This window comes from Schistocerca piceifrons, chromosome 8, assembly GCF_021461385.2.
Source record: "Schistocerca piceifrons isolate TAMUIC-IGC-003096 chromosome 8, iqSchPice1.1, whole genome shotgun sequence".
NCBI classification, from domain to species: domain Eukaryota; kingdom Metazoa; phylum Arthropoda; class Insecta; order Orthoptera; family Acrididae; genus Schistocerca; species Schistocerca piceifrons.
Genome location: NC_060145.1, coordinates 468,716,496 through 468,737,866, shown reverse-complemented (window position 1 = coordinate 468,737,866; position 21,371 = coordinate 468,716,496). Strand labels below are relative to the sequence as shown.

General features: G+C 50.5%; 1 protein-coding gene across 1 annotated transcript in view; it reads left to right on the top strand.

Moving 5' to 3' along the window:
• The window catches only part of LOC124711263 (rap1 GTPase-GDP dissociation stimulator 1), a 97,964-nt gene that overhangs the window by 2,197 nt on the left and 74,396 nt on the right, over nucleotides 1-21,371 (top strand). The window contains exons 3-4 of the mRNA XM_047241242.1: nucleotides 15,139-15,381; nucleotides 15,577-15,740. Of these exons, the coding sequence (XP_047097198.1) occupies nucleotides 15,139-15,381; nucleotides 15,577-15,740 (407 nt within the window). The remainder of the gene's footprint in view (nucleotides 1-15,138; nucleotides 15,382-15,576; nucleotides 15,741-21,371) is intronic.

Below are 21,371 nucleotides of genomic sequence, written 5' to 3'. Positions count from 1 at the left end.
TCTTCATACAAGATAGACTTTAAGGACATGAAAAAATCAAGCTGTATATCAATAGCAATTGCTGTTGGCAAAATGTTGAGTGCTACTAATCTACTTGCACTGATTATTATGGAAATAACTTTTAACTTACTTTGCATGTGTATATTAGGAGAAAATGGTTGGGGTGTTCTTCATGGTGTTAGTGACCCATGCGTTGTATGCTGAAGCTGATGGTTCGTTGACATTGGTCATAGCCAATCAGATGACAGTATAAGGTAGCAAATGAGAATCACAGAATCTAATGCTTTTCTTTGGCAGAAGATATGAATTTATTACATTTATTTTTGTATGGAGGGTACCAGTTTAGCGTTTACTGATCTGATTATCGTAAATTTCTAGGTTGCTTATTGATTTTTGTATTTAGCTGGCAAATGGAAGAAAGCTAGATGTGCTGACAGATTGACCCATGGTGAGGCCCAAGACCTGGGTTAGTTTAGAATGTGACAGTTTGGTTGTGACTTGGTTAAGCCAATAAATCCCAGCACGAAAATACAATTACTGTGATAGCATGATGTGTTGTCTAGTCTGGGACAAGACTGTTGGCACTCTCATAACCTACTTGTATGTCATATTTCAAATTTTGCCAGAAGCTGAGACGATGTGATGAATTCTAATCTAAGAGAACAAAATAATAGCTAACTTGTTTTACTAACTGTAGAAAACTATGTATGAGCATTCCATTTGCTTCTGACAACCAATTTACAGTTGCTCATATTCAGTTCCAGTTGTTCATCATGCCAGTTTGTTACCATTGTCGAACCACAATGCAACAGCTGTTGACATCGCAAATGCTTTTTTTTTACTCAGGAAAAATGTACTTTGAAAACAGCTACTGTTCAGTCTGTTGTACTGCTAAGATGCTGTTTTTATCTAATACTTCAAATAAAGCAGGTTTGCAATTACACAAACCATTGTCTATATACTTACAAAGTCCAGACAAATCTAGTAATCCAGTCTGCATGTTAACACAATGAGAAATATTTCAGTGTACATATCAGGCGAAACTGAGCTTCTTGTTTAACTTATCCACTTTCTGGTGTCACCTCAGTTCACAATGCATGTGGATGATGAAGAATCTCACATGTTGAGTGTCCCTTGCAAAATACCTGTGGATTATTTGTAGTTAGACCATTCAGCATAATAGTATAGGGTACATCAGATGCATTACTGGTACATTTATAAATATTTAGAACATACACGAACATTGATTAAATTTGATGGGGTAGGAAATCGACCATGACCTTTCTAATATATTTAGGTCGTGTTTATATTTCTTTATTGGTCACAAAAACTATGATTTGGCACATACAATATAGGACAAGTCAGGATTGAGATAGTAAATATAATTTATATGTGTTATGGAATCATCCCAGTATTCAGCTTAATAACATAGGGAAACCACGTAAAACCCAAGTCAGGATAGCCAGATGGGGTTAGAACCATGACTTCCCAAATGTGAGTGCAGTGCCTTAATGTTGTGTCACCTCACCAGGTATATTAATGGGAAAGAAAACTATCAGTGAAACCACAACATACAATTGTAGTCTGCAACTAATTAACATTACATGGAAGAACTATAAAATGACATTACTGGAACATGAAACTTTGTTACACTACACTTCAGAAAAATATACACACATGAGCTCTAGCCAACAATGCTTCCTTCACAACTGATTTCCTTCATTGTGGTGTTTCATTATACTGCATCTGAAACAGAGGAAACAAGAAACCAACAGCAGAAATATTCTTGTACAAAGACATGCAGACGGCAAGATATTAAACCTGTTATCAGATAATGATACATCAACAATAAATGAATGCCCATTATTACTCTTAGTCAACATATTCACTTACATTGTAGGAACACTTCTCAAGCAGAAACTCTGGTCTAAAAGCTGTTCCCTTCTGTAGCATTTCCGTGTGTGTTGGCAGTGCACACACATAGTTGAGTAAAAGTGTTGAGTGTATTGTAACCACAGTTACCCAGTTTGTAGGTCTCCAAATTGTGTGTCAAGATTTGAATAACTTTCTTCTGTACAGTAATGTAAAAATTTCATTTAACTGTCTATTAGTTTTGCTGCAAATTGTTGTTGTATAATCCACAACAGACTGGGAGTAATCAAAGCAACCCATTCTAGCACCTTGCATTGCATAATATGAGGTTTTTGTGAGATTGAAGGTTAATATTTTGGCTGTTAACCAGTTGTAAACTAGATAATGTCTTCTCAAGCATACATCTTATCATGTTGTTAAAATTTTGTCAGCTTTCAGCGGGGTATTCCTTGGCCATCATCAAGTGATAATTGCTGTGTGATTCCTGCCACCATCCATATATAGCCACACTGTAGTCCGTGACATCACTGGTGCTCACTCATTTGCCATACATGGTAATATTTCTGTTGTGCACCCTCTTGCTTCTGTTATAACACTGTCCCAGAAGCCATTTTTATTTAGTAATAAATGTCTTATTGGACACAATTTGGTGCCATTTTCTAGATTATGTTCTACTTCCGCTGATTTCTTAGTGTACTGAAGGCAGAAATACCATCCGTGTTCTATAAAATGCTATTCAATAGTACACGCATTTTGTCCAACATGAAACGATCCCCACCCACAGTGTTTTGTATATCCCTGGCCTTTAAGGCATACACAATAATTCAGACCTCAAAAGTTGTCAAATTTTTGCTAGAGGCCTAAAGACTGAATTGATTTCATGCCTCTTTGGGAACCAGCTAATGTGTCATGTTACTGAGACACAGGACAACATTAATGGAGCTTAATGTCCTCCTTGCACACCTGCTAGCAGATTTTTAACCACTTGCTGCTGCTGCAAGCTTCAGAAGATTTTATCATTACATATAGCTACAGAAGCACGCATTCGTATATAACATGTCTTTGTGATGGGGAAACATAGTACAACATTGAACACCTGGAAAGTCTGTGTGTTATAAAGGATAATTTATTAAGCTCTTTGACTTCCCCATTATGATACCACTATGAGAAGATATTTCCACAATTTGCTATAATGAGCTATCATATTGACACTGCTGTTCTCAGAAGAATATTTTAGCCTGCCAACTTCCTACTGCAATGAGATGGCATACATTATTCTAGAAAGCAGACATATACAAATGACCACTACCTTACTGCCGTACCCTATGGCTAACGGAGGTGTTTTTAGCTTTAGATTGGGACTAGATTGTCAGAACCATGGTAGCACAATAGATGTTATCACAGAGGAAAATCACAGAAAGGCAGAAAGGGAAATTCAGCCAGCTGTCACAACAGCATGTGGCAGGTTGTTAAACAGTGCACTGCACTGTTATCTGCATGACATCGAGAAACATCAATGTGGGTGTCATGTTGTTCATTTAAGAAGGGACTGAACTTTGCACTATTGCCATGGAGTATCCCTATTGCTGAGATAAATGTGGTGGAACAGTTTGCAAGATTCTCGGTGAAACTGCAGAAAAAATTGATCAAGAAATGAGCCACATTCTTTCAAAATTTACATTTCCAGCGCTGGACTTGAAGAGCTGAGTGCAGTGGCTTCTGTGTTCTCCAAAAGACTCATTTTAGTCTGCAAGCTGACAGTGGCAATGCAGCTGCAGTTATGGAACAAGCCTACTATGATGTGAAGATCCAGTTGATGTTGAAGGAGGAGACATATCAAAAGTTGTCACGGGACCTGACATTCAGAATAATGGACATTCTCATGTAGTTATCACTGGAAGAGAGTGTAATTAAGAATCTCCTCTATAAAACACATTGACAACATATCAGGAGTTTGTAAGAAGGAAACAACCCTACTGCTTGCTGAGAGCACCATTGGATTGCCAGCTTACAGACTTGCCGAGTAACTCGCTAGCCTGCTCATTGTGCATTGGTCACTATGTGCACTGTATCAAGAACTCAGCTGACTTTATCAACTGAATTAAATGTCTATACCTTAGAACAAGAGACACTGGGTGATTATAATTAACATTTGAAAGGGCACACAGCATACTTTGTACACATGTGAAGAATAAGTGTCGTATTACCAAGGTAAACATGTATAAGCAGAATCACAGCTTAATCTTAGTTTAATTAAAAAACATTAAAATAAAGTTATATTATACAAGCTAAATCACTGTTTAATTAAAGAAAAATAAAATACTTTCATCACTCTGTTGCCTTGTACAAGTGTTACCCACAGTAATGACCCATTTGAAGCATTAAACTACGCAATCACATCAGATCCCACCCAGCCACGTATTCAGTTGCTAATTATCTCATAGACAACTGATTCATTGTGGGATTGTACTGCTCGCTTGGAATGTGGGTCATTTTTTGCACAGATCGTAAATTTTTTTCTCACCTATCTGTTTGTTTATTGTACATTACTGCTGCTCACTTAGATGTATGACAGCACAACTTGTCACTGTGTTAGCAGAAGCAATAATGAAGGAATAAGTATGGGCTCACAATTATGGAACTGTGGCATGGTACAAGACAATGTTATTTGTGGATGGCGCACCTGCTTGAGGGTTAAAGCGCAACTACCCACAGAGGTCCAGTGTGGGCTGTAATTATCTTATGGTAGTGAAACTTGTTAGGTGTGTTAATGTGAAATCGATTTATGCTGGAAAAAAAGTAGTTCAAATTTTGGCCATCAGATACAGATCTGTCACTATACACTGTTTCAATATCATGAGAAGTAAAGTTGCTACTCACCCTATAGCAGAGATGCTGAGTCGCTGATAGGTACAAGAAAAAGACTCTTACAATTATAGTTTTCAGCTGTTAAGGGGCCTTCATCAACAACAGACAGACATGCGCCCCCTCCACCCACATATATGCACACACAAGCAAACGCAACACACACACACACACACACACACACACACACACACACACCATTTGTGTGTGCGAATGTCAGTCTATTGTTAACGAAGGCCTTGACGGCCATAAGCTATGATTGTGAGAGTCTTTTTGTTGTGCCTGTCTGCGACTCAGCATCTCCGCTACATGGTGAATAGCAACTTTCCTTCTCATAGTATTGTTACATTCCATCTGGGATTTTCCATTGTTTGACTATACACTGTTTGTATGATGGTATGACGTCAATATTTTCATATGACAAGCTGTAACATGAGTGAACAATATGACTATAGAGAGGAGGACCCCCCCCCCTCTGCGGGTCCGGGGTAAGAATAGGCCTGAGATATTCCTGCCTGTCGTAAGAGGCGACTAAAAGGAGTTTCAACCATTTCGGCCTTCCATGTGCTGGTCCCCCTTGGGGTTTGACCTCCATTTTTCAAAGTTCTACAGAAGTATGAGCCTTTTGGGGAAGGACACCTTACGTGGTGTACCACTGGTCCTCAGTGCACTAAGACCTTGGCACTCAGCATTGTAACGGCATTGTCACCATACCCACTATTCCTCAAATTGGGCCTAAACGCCTGATGGGTTGTACAAGTTACACCCATAGTGCGTCCCCATCTGCACCTACGATCATGATGGACTTTCCATGGCACCCGAAATCTAGCACGGTAGCCAGCCCGTTGTGGTGGGGTCGTCATGTACCCTCTAGGTTGTAGCCCCCTGACAACATGGGGATCGTACTGCCGATACCTGAGCTTCACCCTCCCCATGTCGGTCAAGGAGTAGATGCCCATCTCCTTGGGCATCAGGACTCCCGGCAACAGTCATCCTGCCAGATGGCCCTTGCTGAGGCTGGGTGGCGCCCGTGGGGAGAGCCCCTGGTCGGAGTGGGTGGTATCAGGGCGGACGTTTCGCAGATGAAACGTCAACACGTATCAGGTCGCTCTGCGGCCGAGTCTTTCCAAAGGAAAGGTACTGCCTCTGGTTCTGGTTCTCCTGCCCTTTCCCCCTTGGCCACTCCCTGGGAGGAGGGACAGGCCCGCTGGCTTGGGGCGAAGTACTTCCCTCGCTATTTGGTCTGTTCTCGAACCGATGGGGGGACGTTCGCCACCTCCAAGCCGATGTTCTTTGTTCAGCACATCGAGGACATCTTCGGGGAAATCGAGGCTCTCAGTAAGATGCGTTCGGGGTCTGTTCTTATAAAGACCACCTCCACCACACAGTCGGCGGCGCTCCAGGCGTGCGACCAACTAGGGGACATCCCAGTGTCCATTGTCCCGCATCTGGCACTGAATAGGACGCAGGGGTTTATTTTTCATCGGGACCTCCTGCTGCAATCTGATAAGGAGCTCAGGGCCAACCTGGAGCGCCGAGGCGTGCATTTCGTCCGGCGAGTCCAGCGCGGCCCCAAAGACTGTCACATCGACACCGGGGCCTTCATCCTCGCCTTCGAGGGGGACGTTCTCCCGGAGAAGGTAAAGGTGATGTGCTACCGGTGCGACGTGCGACCTTACGTCCCGCCTCCTATGCGCTGTTTTCAGTGTTTGCGCTTTGGGCCATGTCGTCACGGTGTGAGGCTGAGCCCCTTTGTGGCGATTGTGGATGTCCTCTTCATGAGGAACATACATGCACCCCACCACCTCGGTGCGTTAATTGTCCTGGCATTCACTTGCCTAGGTCCTTAGACTGCCCCGCGTATCAGAAGGAGAAGAAGATTCAAGAACTCAAAACTTTGGATCGTCTCTCTTATTCTGAGGCCAGGAAGAAGTATGACCGCCTCCATCCCGTGACGTTGACCACTTAGTTTGCCTCAGTCGTGTCCACTCCTTCCACGGTATCCTCACCCCTATCCTGTCCCCCCTTCACCTTCTCCCCCCATCCGGGGTCTGTGCCTCCGCCTCCCAAATCCTCCTCTCCCCCGTGGCCCCTGCCCCCTCTGCCCCCAAGGGCCACCCTTCCTCCCCCCCCCCCCCCCCCCCCCCCCCCTCCACCGCCTGAGAAGCGATCCTCTTCTCAGGCGTCCATCGGGGAAACGTTCTGGACCCCAGCTTTCGAGGTCCGGCGTGAGGACCTTCTTCGGGTCCAGCCCACCATCCCTGTGCCTCCTCGGACTTTCAAGAAGGCCTCCAAGAAGTAGTCTCTATCCCCCTCTCCACCCCGGTGCGTTTCGTCTGATGCTCCATCCGTGAGTCGCTGCTCCCGGCCGTCCTCAGTTTCGCCGAGACGCTCTGCTGCCAGGTGCTCAGCTGGCCTCTCGTCGGCAAATGATGCTGCTCCTCCTACACAACCCGGGACAGCGGCCGCAGCTGGCGACGACTCGATGGAACAGGATCCGCCTCCCGCCGGTTGTAGCGTTGTTCCCTCGAAACCTGGCTCTCCACGGCCGTCGAGGTGACCAGCTCTTCCTCCGTCTCGTTCCCCCTCTTTTTTGACTAGCGATGGCCTTGTTACATTGGAACATAAGAGGTATTCGATCTAATCGGGAGGAATTACAACTGCTCCTCCGCCTGCACTGTCCGCTCGTCCTTGGTCTCCAGGAAACCAAGTTGCACCTGACTGACTGTATTGCCTTTACCCACTATACCTCGGAGCGGTATGACCTCACCCCTGTGGTCGGTATCCCAGCTCATGGTGGGGTCATGTTGCTCGTTCGGGACGATGTCTATTACCATCCCATCCCATTGACCACCCCACTCCAAGCAATAGCTGTCCGTATTACTCTTTCTGCTTTTACTTTTTCAGTTTGTACCATCTACACTCCATCATCATCCGCAGTTAGTCGGGCTGACATGATGCACCTGATTGTTCAGCTTCCTCCGCCGTTTTTATTGTTTGGCGACTTCAATGTCCATCATCCCCTTTGGGGCTCTCCTGTATCCTGTCAAAGAGGCTCACTCTTGGTGGATGTCTTCAACCATCTCAATCTTGTCTGTCTCAATACTGGCGCCCCGACTTTCCTCTCGGACTCTACTCGTACCTACTCCCACTTGGACCTCTCAATCTGTTCTACCACTCTTGCCCGTCGGTTCGAGTGGTATGTCCTTTCTGACACCTATTCGAGCGACCACTTCGCCTGTGTCGTTCATCTCCTGCACCACACCCCATCCCCGCGTCCTTCGAGCTGGAACATACCAAAAGCTGACTGGGGACTTTACTCCTCACTGGCGACCTTTCCGGACCACGATTTTCTCAGTTGTGACAGTCAGGTCGAATACCTCACGGCTGTTATCATCAATGCTGCCGAACGTTCCATTCCTTGTACTACCTGTTCTTCACGCCGCGTTTCCATCCCCTGGTGGAATGAGGCTTGTAGAGACGCTATCCGTGCTCGACGACGTGCTTTACGCACCTTTCGCCGCCATCCTATGTTGGCGAATTGTATTGGATACAAACGACTCCGAGCGCATTGCCGTAGAGTCATCAAAGACAGCAAAAAAGCTTGTTGGGCCTCTTTCACAAGCTCCTTCAACAGTTTTACTCCCTCTTCTGTCGTTTGGGGTAGCCTGCGCTGGCTGTCGGGCATTAAGGCCCACTCCTCGGTACCTGGCCTGACCTCAGGTAATGAGGTCCTTGTTGATCCTGTGGCTGTCTCCAACGCCTTCGGCCGGTTTTTCGCGGAGGTTTCAAGCTCCGCCCATTACCACCCTGCCTTCCTTCCCAGGAAAGAGGCAGAAGAGGCTCAGCGACCTTCCTTCCACTCGCTGTATCTGGAAACTTATAATGCCCCCTTTACTATGCGGGAACTCGAACGTGCGCTTGCACTGCCCCGGTCCTCTGCTCCGGGGCCAGATGCCATTCATGTTCAGATGCTGGCACACCTTTCTCCAGTGGGCAAAAGCTTCCTTCTTCGTACCTACAATCGCGTCTGGAGCAAAGGTCAGGTCCCCATGCGCTGGCGTGACGCCGTCATTGTTCCTATACCCAAACCCGGGAAGACACTTTCCTTCTAGTTACCACCCCATTTCTCTTACAAGCTGTGTCTGTAAGGTGATGGAGCGCATGGTTAATGCTCGGTTAATCTGGATTCTTGAATCTCGACGGCTACTTACCAATGTCCAATGCGGCTTTTGTCGCCGCCGCTCCGCTGTTGACCACCTTGTGACCTTGTCGACATTCATCATGAACAACTTTTTGCGAATGCACCAAACGGTAGCCGTGTTCTTCGATTTGGAGAAGGCTTATGATACCTGTTGGAGAGGAGGTATCCTCCACACTATGCACAGGTGGGGCCTACGCGGTCGCCTGCCCCTTTTTTTTTGATTCCTTTTTAACGGCTCGAAAGTTTAGGGTACGTGTGGGTTCCGTATTGTCCGACGTCTTCCTCCAGGAGAACGGAGTGCCTCAGGGCTCCGTCAGGAGCGTAGCCCTTTTTGCCATCGCGATCAATCCAATTATGGATTGCATTCCACATAATGTCTCTCAGGCTCTCTCTTTGTCGATGACTTCGCGATCTACTGCAGTGCCCAGAGAACATGCCTCCTGGAGCACTGCCTTCAGCGTTGTCTAGACAGCCTATCTCATGGAGCATGGCAAATGGCTTCCGGTTCTCTGAAGAGAAGACGGTTTGTATCAAATTTTGGCAATATAAAGTGTTCCTTCCGTCATCCTTACATCTCGGTCCCGTTGTTCTCCCATTCGTGGAAACAACTGTTTCTAGGGCTCACATTGGACAGGAAACTTTGTTGGTCTCCGCATGTCTCTTATTTGGCAGCCCGTTGTACACGTTCCCTTAATGTCCTTAGAGTTCTTAGTGGTTCATCTTGGGGAGCGGATCGCACTGTCCTGCTTCGCTTGTATCGGTCCATAGTCCGATTGAAGCTGGATTATGGGAGCTTCGTCTGCTCGGCCATCCCTCTTACGCCGTCTCAACTCCATCCACCATCGGGGGTTACGTCTTGCGACCGGAGCCTTCTACACTAGTCCTGTCGAGAGTCTTTATGCTGAAGCTGCCGAATTACCATTGCCCTACCGACGCGACATACTGCTGTGTTGGTATGTCTGCCGGCTGTTGTCAATGCCCGACCACCCCTCTTATCAGTCCTTATTCGCCGATTCTCTCGACCGTCAGTACGGGTTGTATGTGTCTGCCCTGCTGCCCCCTGGAGTCCGCTTCCGTCGCCTGCTTCGACAATTGGATTTTGCCCTCCCTACCACCTTCAAAGAGGGTGAGAGCCCGACACCACCTTGGCTCCAGGCTCCGGTTTCTATTTATCTCGACCTCAGCTCACTACCGAAGGAGGGTACTCCGGCTGCAGTGTATTGCTCACAGTTTGTCGAACTTCGTGCTCGACTTGCCGGTCACACCTTTATTTACATCGATGGCTCCAAAACTGACGATGGTGTCGGCTGTGCCTTTGTCGTTGGGGCTGTCAAATTTAAATACCGGCTCCTCGACCAATGTTCCAGCTTTACGGCTGAGCTTTTTGCTCTCCATCAGGCCGTTCAGTATGCCCGCCGCCACTGCCATTCATCGTATGTACTTTCCTCTGATTCACTCAGTGCTCTTCAGAGCCTTGGAGCTCCGTATCTGGTCCATCCATTGGTGCAATGGATCCAGCAGTCCCTCCATTCCTCCATGGTTCTCTTGTTAGCTTTCTGTGGGTTCCCGGACATGTAGGAGTGCCTGGGAATGAGGCTGCTGATGCTGCAGCCAAGGCTGCAGTCCTCCTGCCTCGGCCAGCCTCCCATTGTGTCCCGTCATCTGACGTTCGTGGGGTCGTTTGTAAGAGGCTTGTGTCTTTGTGATGGGATGCTTGGTCATCCCTCCAAGGAAACAAGCTCCGGGCAGTAAAACTGCTCCCAACTGCTTGGACGACCTGCTCCCGACCATCTCGGCGAGAAGAGGTCCTTCTGACCAGGTTGCGGATTGGGCATTGCCGGTTTAGCCACCGCTACCTGCTCTCCGGTGACCCAGCCCTGCAGTGCCCTTGTGGTCAAGCACTAACAGTGTGCCATGTTTTATTGTCGTGTCCCCGCTTCAGTCAATATCGTGTTGTACTGTCCCTGCCATCTACTTTACCGGATATTTTAGCTGATGACGCTCGAGCAGCTGCTCGTGTTCTGCGTTTTATAACTTTGACTGGCTTGTCCAAAGACATCTAACTTTTTTACTTATTTTATCTGCATCTTTGTACAGACTTTCTGGTGTCCCCCCTCCCCTTGAGTTTTACTAGATTCAATGTGCTCTAACACTTGTGACTGGGCGCTAATGACCCCTGCCCGCTCCCCCCCCCTGCCCGCTCCCCCCCCCTGCCCGCTCCCCCCCCCTGCCCGCTCCCCCCCCCCTGCCCGCTCCCCCCCCCTGCCCGCTCCCCCCCCCTGCCCGCCCCCCCCCTGCCCGCTCCCCCCCTGCCCGCCCCCCCCCTGCCCGCTCCCCCCCTGCCCGCCCCCCCCCTGCCCGCTCCCCCCCTGCCCGCTCCCCCCCTGCCCGCTCCCCCCCTGCCCGCTCCCCCCCTGCCCGCTCCCCCCCCTGCCCGCTCCGCCCCCTGCCCGCTCCGCCCCCTGCCCGCTCCGCCCACTGCCCGCTCCCCCCCCTGCCCGCTCCCCCCCCTGCCCGCTCCCCCCCTAACCCGCTCCCCCCCTAACCCGCTCCCCCCCCCCTAACCCGCTCCCCCCCCCCTAACCCGCTCCCCCCCCTAACCCGCTCCCCCCCTAACCCGCTCCCCCCTAACCCGCTCCCCCCCCCTAACGCGCTCCACCCCCCCTAACCCGCTCCACCCCCCCCTAACCCGCTCACCCCCCCCTAACCCGCTCACCCCCCCTAACCCGCTCACCCCCCCCCTGCCCGCTCACCCCCCCCCTGCCCGCTCACCCCCCCACCCCACCCACTGCCCGCTCACCCCCCCCCCTGCCCGCTCGCCCCCCCTGCCCGCTCGCCCCCCCTGCCCGCTCGCCCCCCCTGCCCGCTCGCCCCCCCTGCCCGCTCACCCCCCCTGCCCGCTCACCCCCCCTGCCCGCTCATTCCCCCCCTGCCCGCTCACACCCCCGCCCCCCCTGCCCCCCCCTTGCCGGCTCACACCCCCGCCCCCCCTGCCCCCCCCCCTTGCCGGCTCACACCCCCTTGCCCGCTCACCCTCTGCCCGCTCCCCCCTGCCTGCTCCCTCCCCCCTCTCTCCCCCTCTCTCCCCCCTCCCACCGCTCTCCCCCCTCCCCCACTCCCCCCCGCTCTCTCCCTCTCCCCACCCCCCTCCCCCGACCTCTCCCCCTCCCCCCGCCCTCTCCCCCTCCCCCCGCCCTCTCCCCCTCCACCCGCCCTCTCCCCCTCCCCCCGCCCTCTCCCCCTCCCCCCGCCCTCTCCCCCTCCCCCCGCCCTCTCCCCCTCCCCCCGCCCTCTCCCCCTCCCCCCGCCCTCTCCCCCCCTCTCCCTCCCCCCGCCCTCTCCCCCCCTCTCCCTCCCCCCGCCCTCTCTCCCTCCCCCCGCCCTCTCTCCCTCCCCCCGCCCTCTCCCCCTCCCCCCGCCCTCTCCCCCTCCCACAGCCCTCTCCCCCTCCCCCCCGCCCTCTCCCCCTCCCCCACGCCCTCTCCCCCTCCCCCCCGCCCTCTCCCCCTCCCCCCGCCCTCTCCCCCTCCCCCCGCCCTCTCCCCCTCCCCCCGCCCTCTCCCCCTCCCCCCCGCCCTCTCCCCCTCCCCCCGCCCTCTCCCCCTCCCCCCGCCCTCTCCCCCTCCCCCCCGCCCTCTCCCCCTCCCCCCGCCCTCGCCCCCTCCCCCCGCCCTCCCCCCTCCCCCCGCCCTCCCCCCTCCCCCCGCCCTCCCCCCTCCCCCCGCCCGCCCCCCTCCCCCAGCTCTCTCCCCCTCCCCCAGCTCTCTCCCCCTCCCCCAGCTGTCTCCCCCTCCCCCAGCTGTCTCCCCCTCCCCCAGCTGTCTCCCCCTCCCCCAGCTGTCTCCCCCTCCCCCAGCTGTCTCCCCCTCCCCCAGCTGTCTCCCCCTCCCCCAGCTGTCTCCCCCTCCCCCAGCTGTCTCCCCCTCCCCCAGCTGTCTCCCCCTCCCCCAGCTGTCTCCCCCTCCCCCAGCTGTCTCCCCCTCCCCCAGCTGTCTCCCCCTCCCCCAGCTGTCTCCCCCTCCCCCAGCTGTCTCCCCCTCCCCCAGCTGTCTCCCCCTCCCCCAGCTGTCTCCCCCTCCCCCAGCTGTCTCCCCCTCCCCCAGCTGTCTCCCCCTCCCCCAGCTGTCTCCCCCTCCCCCAGCTGTCTCCCCCTCCCCCAGCTGTCTCCACCTCCCCCAGCTGTCTCCCCCTCCCCCAGCTGTCTCCCCCTCCCCCAGCTGTCTCCCCCTCCCCCAGCTGTCTCCCCCTCCCCCAGCTGTCTCCCCCTCCCCCAGCTGTCTCCCCCTCCCCCAGCTGTCTCCCCCTCCCCCAGCTGTCTCCCCCTCCCCCAGCTGTCTCCCCCTCCCCCAGCTGTCTCCCCCTCCCCCAGCTGTCTCCCCCTCCCCCAGCTGTCTCCCCCTCCCCCAGCTGTCTCCCCCTCCCCCAGCTGTCTCCCCCTCCCCCAGCTGTCTCCCCCTCCCCCAGCTGTCTCCCCCTCCCCCAGCTGTCTCCCCCTCCCCCAGCTGTCTCCCCCTCCCCCAGCTGTCTCCCCCTCCCCCAGCTGTCTCCCCCTCCCCCAGCTGTCTCCCCCTCCCCCAGCTGTCTCCCCCTCCCCCAGCTCTCTCCCCCTCCCCCAGCTCTCTCCCCCTCCCCCAGCTCTCTCCCCCTCCCCCAGCTCTCTCCCCCTCCCCCAGCTGTCTCCCCCTCCCCCAGCTGTCTCCCCCTCCCCCAGCTGTCTCCCCCTCCCCCAGCTGTCTCCCCCTCCCCCAGCTGTCTCCCCCTCCCCCAGCTCTCTCCCCCTCCCCCAGCTCTCTCCCCCTCCCCCAGCTCTCTCCCCCTCCCCCAGCTCTCTCCCTCTTCCCCTCCCTCCCCCTTCCCCCCGCTCTCTCCCCCTCCCCCCGCTCTCTCCCTCTTCCCCTCCCTCCCCCTTCCCCCCCGCTCTCTCCCTCTCCCCCTCCCTCCCCCCTCCCTCCCCCTCCCCCTCCCCCTCCCTCTCCCCCTCCCCCCGCTCTCTCCCCCTCCCCCTCCCTCCCCCTCCCCCCGCTCTCTCCCCCTCCCCCTCTCTCTTTCTCTCTCCCAGTCCCCCTCCCCCGCTCTCTCCCCCTCCCCCTCCCCCCCTCTCTCTCCCCCTCCCCCTCCCCGGCTCTCTCTCCCCCTCCCCCGCTCTCTCTCCCCCTCCCCCGCTCTCTCTCCCCCTCCCCCGCTCTCTCTCCCCCTCCCCCGCTCTCTCTCCCCCTCCCCCGCTCTCTCTCCCCCTCCCCCGCTCTCTCTCCCCCTCCCCCGCTCTCTCTCCCCCTCCCCCGCTCTCTCTCCCCCTCCCCCGCTCTCTCTCCCCCTCCCCCGCTCTCCCCCTCCCCTCCCACTCCCCCTCCCCTCCCCCTCCCTCGCCCCTCCCCTCCCCTCCCCCTCCCTCTCCCCTCCCCTCCCCCTTCCTCTCCCCCTCCCCCGCTCTCTCTCTCCCCCTCCCCCTCCCCCGCTCTCTCTCTCTCCCCCTCCCCCACTCTCTCTCTCTCCCCCTCCCCCACTCTCTCTCTCTCCCCCTCCCCCACTCTCTCCCGCCCTCTCTCTCCCTCCCCCCGCTCTCTCTCCCCCTCCCCCCGCTCTCTCTCTCTCTCTCCCCCTCCCCCTCCCCCCGCTCTCTCTCCCCCTCCCCCCGCTCTCTCTCTCTCTCCCCCTCCCCCTCCCCCCGCTCTCTCTCTCTATCCCCCTCCCCCTCCCCCCGCTCTCTCTCTCTCCCTATCCCCCTCCCCCTCCCCCCGCTCTCTCTCTCTCCCCCTCCCCCTCCCCCTCCCCCCGCTCTCCCTCTCTCCCCCAAATTGCTGCTTGCATCCCACGTGATGTTGCATTCTGGCCCAAGATGCTAGAGTTGTGTGCGTGCGTGCGTGCGTGCGTGCGTGTGTGTGTGTGTGTGTGTGTGTGTGTGTGTGTGTGTGTGTGCTTGCGTGCGTCTTTTACTGATGCGGGGTGTGACTGAAAGCTATATGTGAGTGTTTTTTAATTGTGCCTGTCTGCAACTTGACATGTCTCCATTTCAGTAAATAGCAATCTGTCTTTTCCTACATTGTTGATGTTCCTACCTGGTGTTTCCATTGTTTGATATAAAAAAAAGTATTATAGTTTGGAAAATTATAGAGCCAGTGGTCTTTCTTGTATATTTTCAAAAATTGGTTATTTTTGTTGATTAAATGATATAGTTATGCACATTATTGAAATTACAGAGTCTTCTGCCAATACACAATTTGTTCCTGAAGCGAAAGCTCTTTTAAACTGGAAATCAAAGGATGTTGTCAGCAAAACAGCCCAGGTTATATCAGAACTCGCGAAGTCTGACGCTGGCCGTGAGAAATGTGCTGATTCGGAATTACTTGGTGCCATAGTTAAGCACTTGGATGCCAAAGAAGATGATATTAAACTTCTTATACAGATCTGCCGAGCTTTAGGCAACATCTGCTATGAGAATGGTACGTATTGAAGTCGTAATGCAACTTTTTCTTTACCCTCCCCCACCCCCTCCATCCTCTCTCTCTCTCTCTCTCTCTCTCTCTCTCTCTCTCTCTCTCTCTCTCTCTCTCTCTCCATCTATTGCTCGGCTTAGTTTGAAAAGTGAATCACAATGTTGCCTGGAATTGTTATATCAGGTAATGTATTTCTTACAGATAAAGGAAGGACACTTCTTTTGGAGGCACACTGTTTGCCACCATTAATACAAGTTTTGGAGAAGTATTCATCTGAGGCTGGTGAAGAGGAAAGAAATTTACGCGCTGTAGCTTCAGGATGCCTGCTAAATTTGCTTGTTGGCCAAGAAAATGTTCAGCAGAAGGTAGGCATTAGAGGAAAGCAAAGTGTAATTTGAGGGTCACATTTCAAGACTTTACAAGTGACCATTACATGGTGCTATCGAGATGTGACATTGTTATAGTTTTAAAATTTGTCTTTTGTTGTTGTTAAAACAAATGCTGTTAATAAATTGGCCAAGCATTTTGTTTACAGTAAATGTTTAAAGAAACATCATTGTGAAAAAATGGAATTTTCCTCAAATTCTTTCTCATGTTTCACTATGAGTTTTGTGAAGCCATAAATTGACAAAGTGTCTCGTATTTCTTCATTCAAGTTTTGATAACCAGTCACTTCCACAAAAGTTTGTTTACAATTCATTTGCAGCATTTTGTCGTGGTTGTGCTTCCATTAGCAACAAATCTTGTGAAAGTCGAGTAAGGTTTGTTTCAGTTTCAAAAAACCATGGATTGTGGGTGCAGATATCTGTTGTTGATTGATTGATTGATTGATTGATTGATTCTGCACAATTTGGCAAAGTGCATTTCAGTGGGTGTAAGAAATTGCTCAGAAAATTTGAATAAGAAATACAAAATCCATATTAAACATCAAAACAGCAGACGACACTTGGTTATGTTTGTATGAGCAACAGTCAGGTGTTCAGGAGTTCCAAGATGAACCAAAACTAACAAAAAGGGTTCATTTGTGGCAATTTTTTTCCCACAAGTCATCATGACAATACAAATTGTCATTCAGCACTAGAGACAGTTGCCATTGGTTTTTTCCTAAGTTGTCTAGTTGTGGTCTATGAAACTTTTCCATTCAGAAGTTTCAGTCAGAGCTGAGCTGAATACCCTCAGAGGTGGACCTGGTTCTGCTGGGTTCTGCTGAGTCATGGCAACTGACAGGTCGGATCTTGGAGAGTGACATTAATATTGTGGAAAAAGGGGTTAGTAGAAGTTTACATGTCATCATCAGAAAGATTCTTTGTCAGAGATAAAACTTGACTATAAATTGTCATCCATCAGAGTTAAAACTTATCTATTGATTCTGCAGAGCTGTGAACCATATATCGCTACATTTCGTGGCTTCTGCTTTTCTGTTAATGTTATCCTTATGTTTATGTATTTTGATGGCTTCTCTGGATAGTTATGGATAAGAGTTTGTTATTGTAGATAAAATTTTGGTTTCTGAAGGCTTCACCTCATGATTTCCTGATTGAAGAGGATGCTCTGCTTCAGCTAATTTTTCTATTTCCTGTGGTTGACAAAGACCCTTATGTTTCTTCAGCCTTGTATTCACACTTCTCTTGATAGTTCCAGTGTAGTCTTTACTATGTGCATGCAGAACCTTTTTCACAGTAATTATGTCTCTTTCTCCGATGTCCAACCTTCAGTTGACAAGACTCAGTGGGACCGAAAGCATTTCCGAAGGTGTCCAACTCACCTCTGCACAAAATTTTAGAAATGGAAAAGTTTCTAGGACAGGTGATCGTATAACCCATATGACTCATCAGCAGCCAAGACATCTGGTTGCAAAACCATTCATTGCATTAATTAAAACAAGTCATTATCTGATTAATATTGAATTCGTTCTGTTGCATTCTGTTCCCATCGTCATGTCGGAAAGCTGTCGAATCCTTCCAAAATCATGTTTTTCAGGGACCAAAAACAGAGTGGGAGAAATGTTCTCAGAATCGGTTTGAATGTATGCAAAAGTGTGCAGAATTAAGAGGCAAATATTTTGAGGAAAGAGGAACAGAGAAAGGAAAAGGACCAGTGGTGCATTGGCTGAGAGTGGCACACGGTGAGAATGAGGGGACAGAGTGGCTTGAAACTGTTGGATGGTGGGTGAAGCAACAATAGGTTACAGTAGGTTGAGACTGAAATAACTTCAGAAATGGAGAGTGTGTTGTAGGGATGACTTCCATCTGCACAGTTTAGAAAAGCTGGTGGTGGAGGGATGGATCCTTATGGCCTAAGTTGTGAAGCAGCCATTAGAATCAAGCATGTTATGTTTCATTGCATGTTGTGCCATAGGGTGGTCCACTTTGCTCTTGGCTATGATTCGGACATGGCCGTTCATCCTGGTAGACAGTTGGTTGATACACATACCCATATAAAAAGCTATGCAGTGATTGCAGTAGAGCTGAAATACGACATACCTGCTTTCACAGATGGCCCGGTCTCTGATGGGGTAGAATAAGCCTGTGACAGGGCTGGAGATAGAAGTGCTGAGTTGGACAGGTCTAGCACTTGAGTCTTCCATAGGGATATGATCCCTGTGGCTAGGGGCTGGGATTTTGAGTGGCATGGAGATGGACTAGGATGATGTGGAGGTTGGGTGGGTGACAGGACACCACTTTCGGAGGGGTAGGAAGGATCTTGTGTAGGAAGGATCTTGGGTAGGAACTGAACCACGTCCATCATCTGGGCTTTATCTTTTGTCATGCTATGATATGAGGGACACTGTAACCAAAAACCTTCGCACCCCCTTCTAAAGTGGTGTTCCATCACTCATCATTCACAAAATCCTAGTCTGTCCCTGTGCCACTCGCAATCCCAATCCTTTGCAACAGGGGTCATATCTCTGTGAGACCCAGGTGCCATACCTGCCCAATTCAACCACCCAGCACTTCCAATTCCAGACCTATCACAGGCTTATCCTACCCCATCAGAGGTCAGACCACCTGTGAACACAGCCATGTCATATAGCAGCTCTGCTGTGATCATTGCACAGCTTTTTATATTGGTATGACTACCAACAAGCTGTTCTCCAGGATGAATGGCCACTGCGAAACCTTGGTCAAGAGCAAAGTGGACCACCCTATAGCACAACATACAACTGAACATAAAATGCTTCATATTAATGGCTTCACAACCCAGACCACCTGGATCCTCCCCTTCACCACCAGCTTTTCGGAAATATGCAGATGGGAATTATCCTTACGACACATTCTATGCTCCAAAAATTTTTCCAGCTTCAACCTATGGTAACATATAGTTTCCTAACCAAGTTTCCACCACCTCCGTCCTATCACCTCCTCCAAATTAATGTTCCTCACCCTCATTGTGTGCCATTATCTGCCAGTGCACCCTCTGGTCCTTTTTCTGGACGTAAGCATAGCAAACCTGCACTTTCTGAGCTGTAGTCTGGTCAGAATAACCACCTTTTTACTACTGTAAACTCTGAATATGGTTTGGGATTGTGAAAAGTTGTTGTTTTGGTGAGCAGCTGTCTTGGCGTAACTGCACATGATGGAAAAATGTCTTAAAAGAAAAACTTCAATTTCAAGGTGTTTCTGCATACCGATGGATAGTTGCTGAAGCAAGACAGTCATTAGTGGCTGGTCTCTGGGGAATCTGCCGCATCCCAATTGGAGAAGGTGTACCTGGACAATCAGAGCTCTGCCTGGGTGAGCTTTATCAATTCCTGGCTGTTGTGGGAATGTGATCAGACTTCACAGAAAAGAGTATTTCAACAGGTTGAGTGGACAAGCAGAGGTTGCCAAATCTTCACAATTACAAATGCTCAACAGAATAATCCTCTGGATTTTCCATTAGGAAAATCAAACCTTTATAGTTTAACAAGGCACAACATTGTTAGTGTGTCCTCATTGTGATAAAGAGGGGACAAGGAGTCTTTGGATAAGTAACCATTTTCCTGTTTTGACCTGCTGGCTGAATGTACCAGCACCAACCACGGAGCAACATAAATGAATGTAATAACAAGCCTGTTGGCCTCTTTACCATTACCGGGCTGTACTCGGACATCAGTTCAGCATCCAGGACATGAGAGAACGTCGCCACCATCATCTGTAGAGCTGCTGCTGCTGCTGCTGCTGCTGCCTGTGTCCTGAGGTCATCAATAAAGCCTGGTGAATGGCCAATCTCGTTGTGGATCTGGGAGTGCTATGTAACCGTCAGGGGCCTGTGCGCAATTCTGTGAAAGTTCCAGTGTAATCTATTTGCTGCAATCTTGTGGCCTTTCACATCACTCAGGCAAAGCTCAGTCCTTTATCAGAGAAAGAAAAAGACAATAGTGGCAAACATTTTAACAATACATTAAATGTTTGATATCATAAAAAAATCGAGGATCGATGTGAAAGATAATGCTTGCTCTGCAATGACCATGCTGAACAGTGGTACTGTAATCAGGACGTTAAAAGTTGTAACCCAAATAATTATGAAATACCTCAGTCAAATTTCTTTGGATGTCAATGCAGTTCCAGCATTCCAATGCAGACAAGAGTTAGCTGAGAGCACGTAAGCTTCAGTAACACTAAAGGGTGCAGCCACTATTTTTGAATAGGAAGTCAGAGCATGCACTATCTGTGGCTCGCATTACTGTATTGGGATCGGACAGAGTGCACTGTGGCATACTGCATTAGAATATTGAGTCAAAGAATTACCTCAGCATGCATTTTAACAGAATCTGTGGGCCAATACCCCAGTTTATGGAGGGAAGTGATTACTGTCCCCTTCCTGAAACATGGGAAGGATCACACCAGCTCAAGTATTTACTGCGGTGTACCATTTCCCAGTTGTATAGGGAAGACACTGTAACAAATGACTAACAGTTGCTTAATAAGGACTCCAAAAACAAGGAATCTTGTCAGCTGCCTTCATTGTGGTTTCCATAGGTACCAATAAGATTATTTTGGTATAGATTCCCCACCTGCACCAGTAATGTAAATGTTGTGTTATTATTATATTATAGCGAATAATAAAATACATAAATATTCATATTTGGGATAGTTAGAGAGGTGCCTCGCAATGTGTTACAGCAGTGGCTGCAGATTCAAATCTGCATATACAAATACAAATACACACACACACACACACACACACACACACACACACACACACACACACACACAAAAGGATTTAACTTTTACCAGCTTCTGAAGTCAGTGGCTCCTTCTTCTGCCAGAAGAGCTGGTGGGGAAGGAAGAGGGGTGAAGGCAAAAAGAAAAACAACTGGAGAGGTTTAGGGAAGGGGATACAGTTCAGAAAAGTCACCCAGAACGACAGGTCAGGGGAGATGTACCGTGTGGGATGAGAAGGGAAGACTGTTGGGGACTGCACCAGATGAGGCTTGAAAACCTGAGAGCTTAAAGGTGGAAGACAGGGGAGTATGCAAGACAGATATTAGTACTAAAGCATTGTGCACGAGTTAATAAAAGTGAAAAGTTAAGTGCATTGCTGCAGAGGTGTGTGGGGGGGGGGGGGGGGGTGGCGAAAAATGGACAAGTGAGAAAAAGAGAGATGTAGAAAACTAATGTTGAGTGAAGAAACAAGTAGTTACTTTGAATAAATGCTGAGACAGAAGGAATTCACATAAATTAAGGCCAGGTGGGTGTGGTGAGAACTAAGGACATGTTGTAGTGGTAATCCCTCCTGCGGAGTTCTGAGAAACTTGTGTCTTGGGGAAGAATCCAGATGGCGCGTGTGGTGAAACAGGCACAGAGGTCATGACTGTCATGTTGTACAGCATGCTCCACATCAGGATATTGTGTGTTGCATGTATACGCATTCTGCCAATGCCTATTCATTCTGACTGGTAACTGGGTGGCAGTCATGCCAATGTAAAAGTCCAAACAGTGTTTACATAACAGCTGGTATATGACGTGTCATTTCACAGGTGGCTCTCACTTCGATAGTGTATGTTTTGCCAG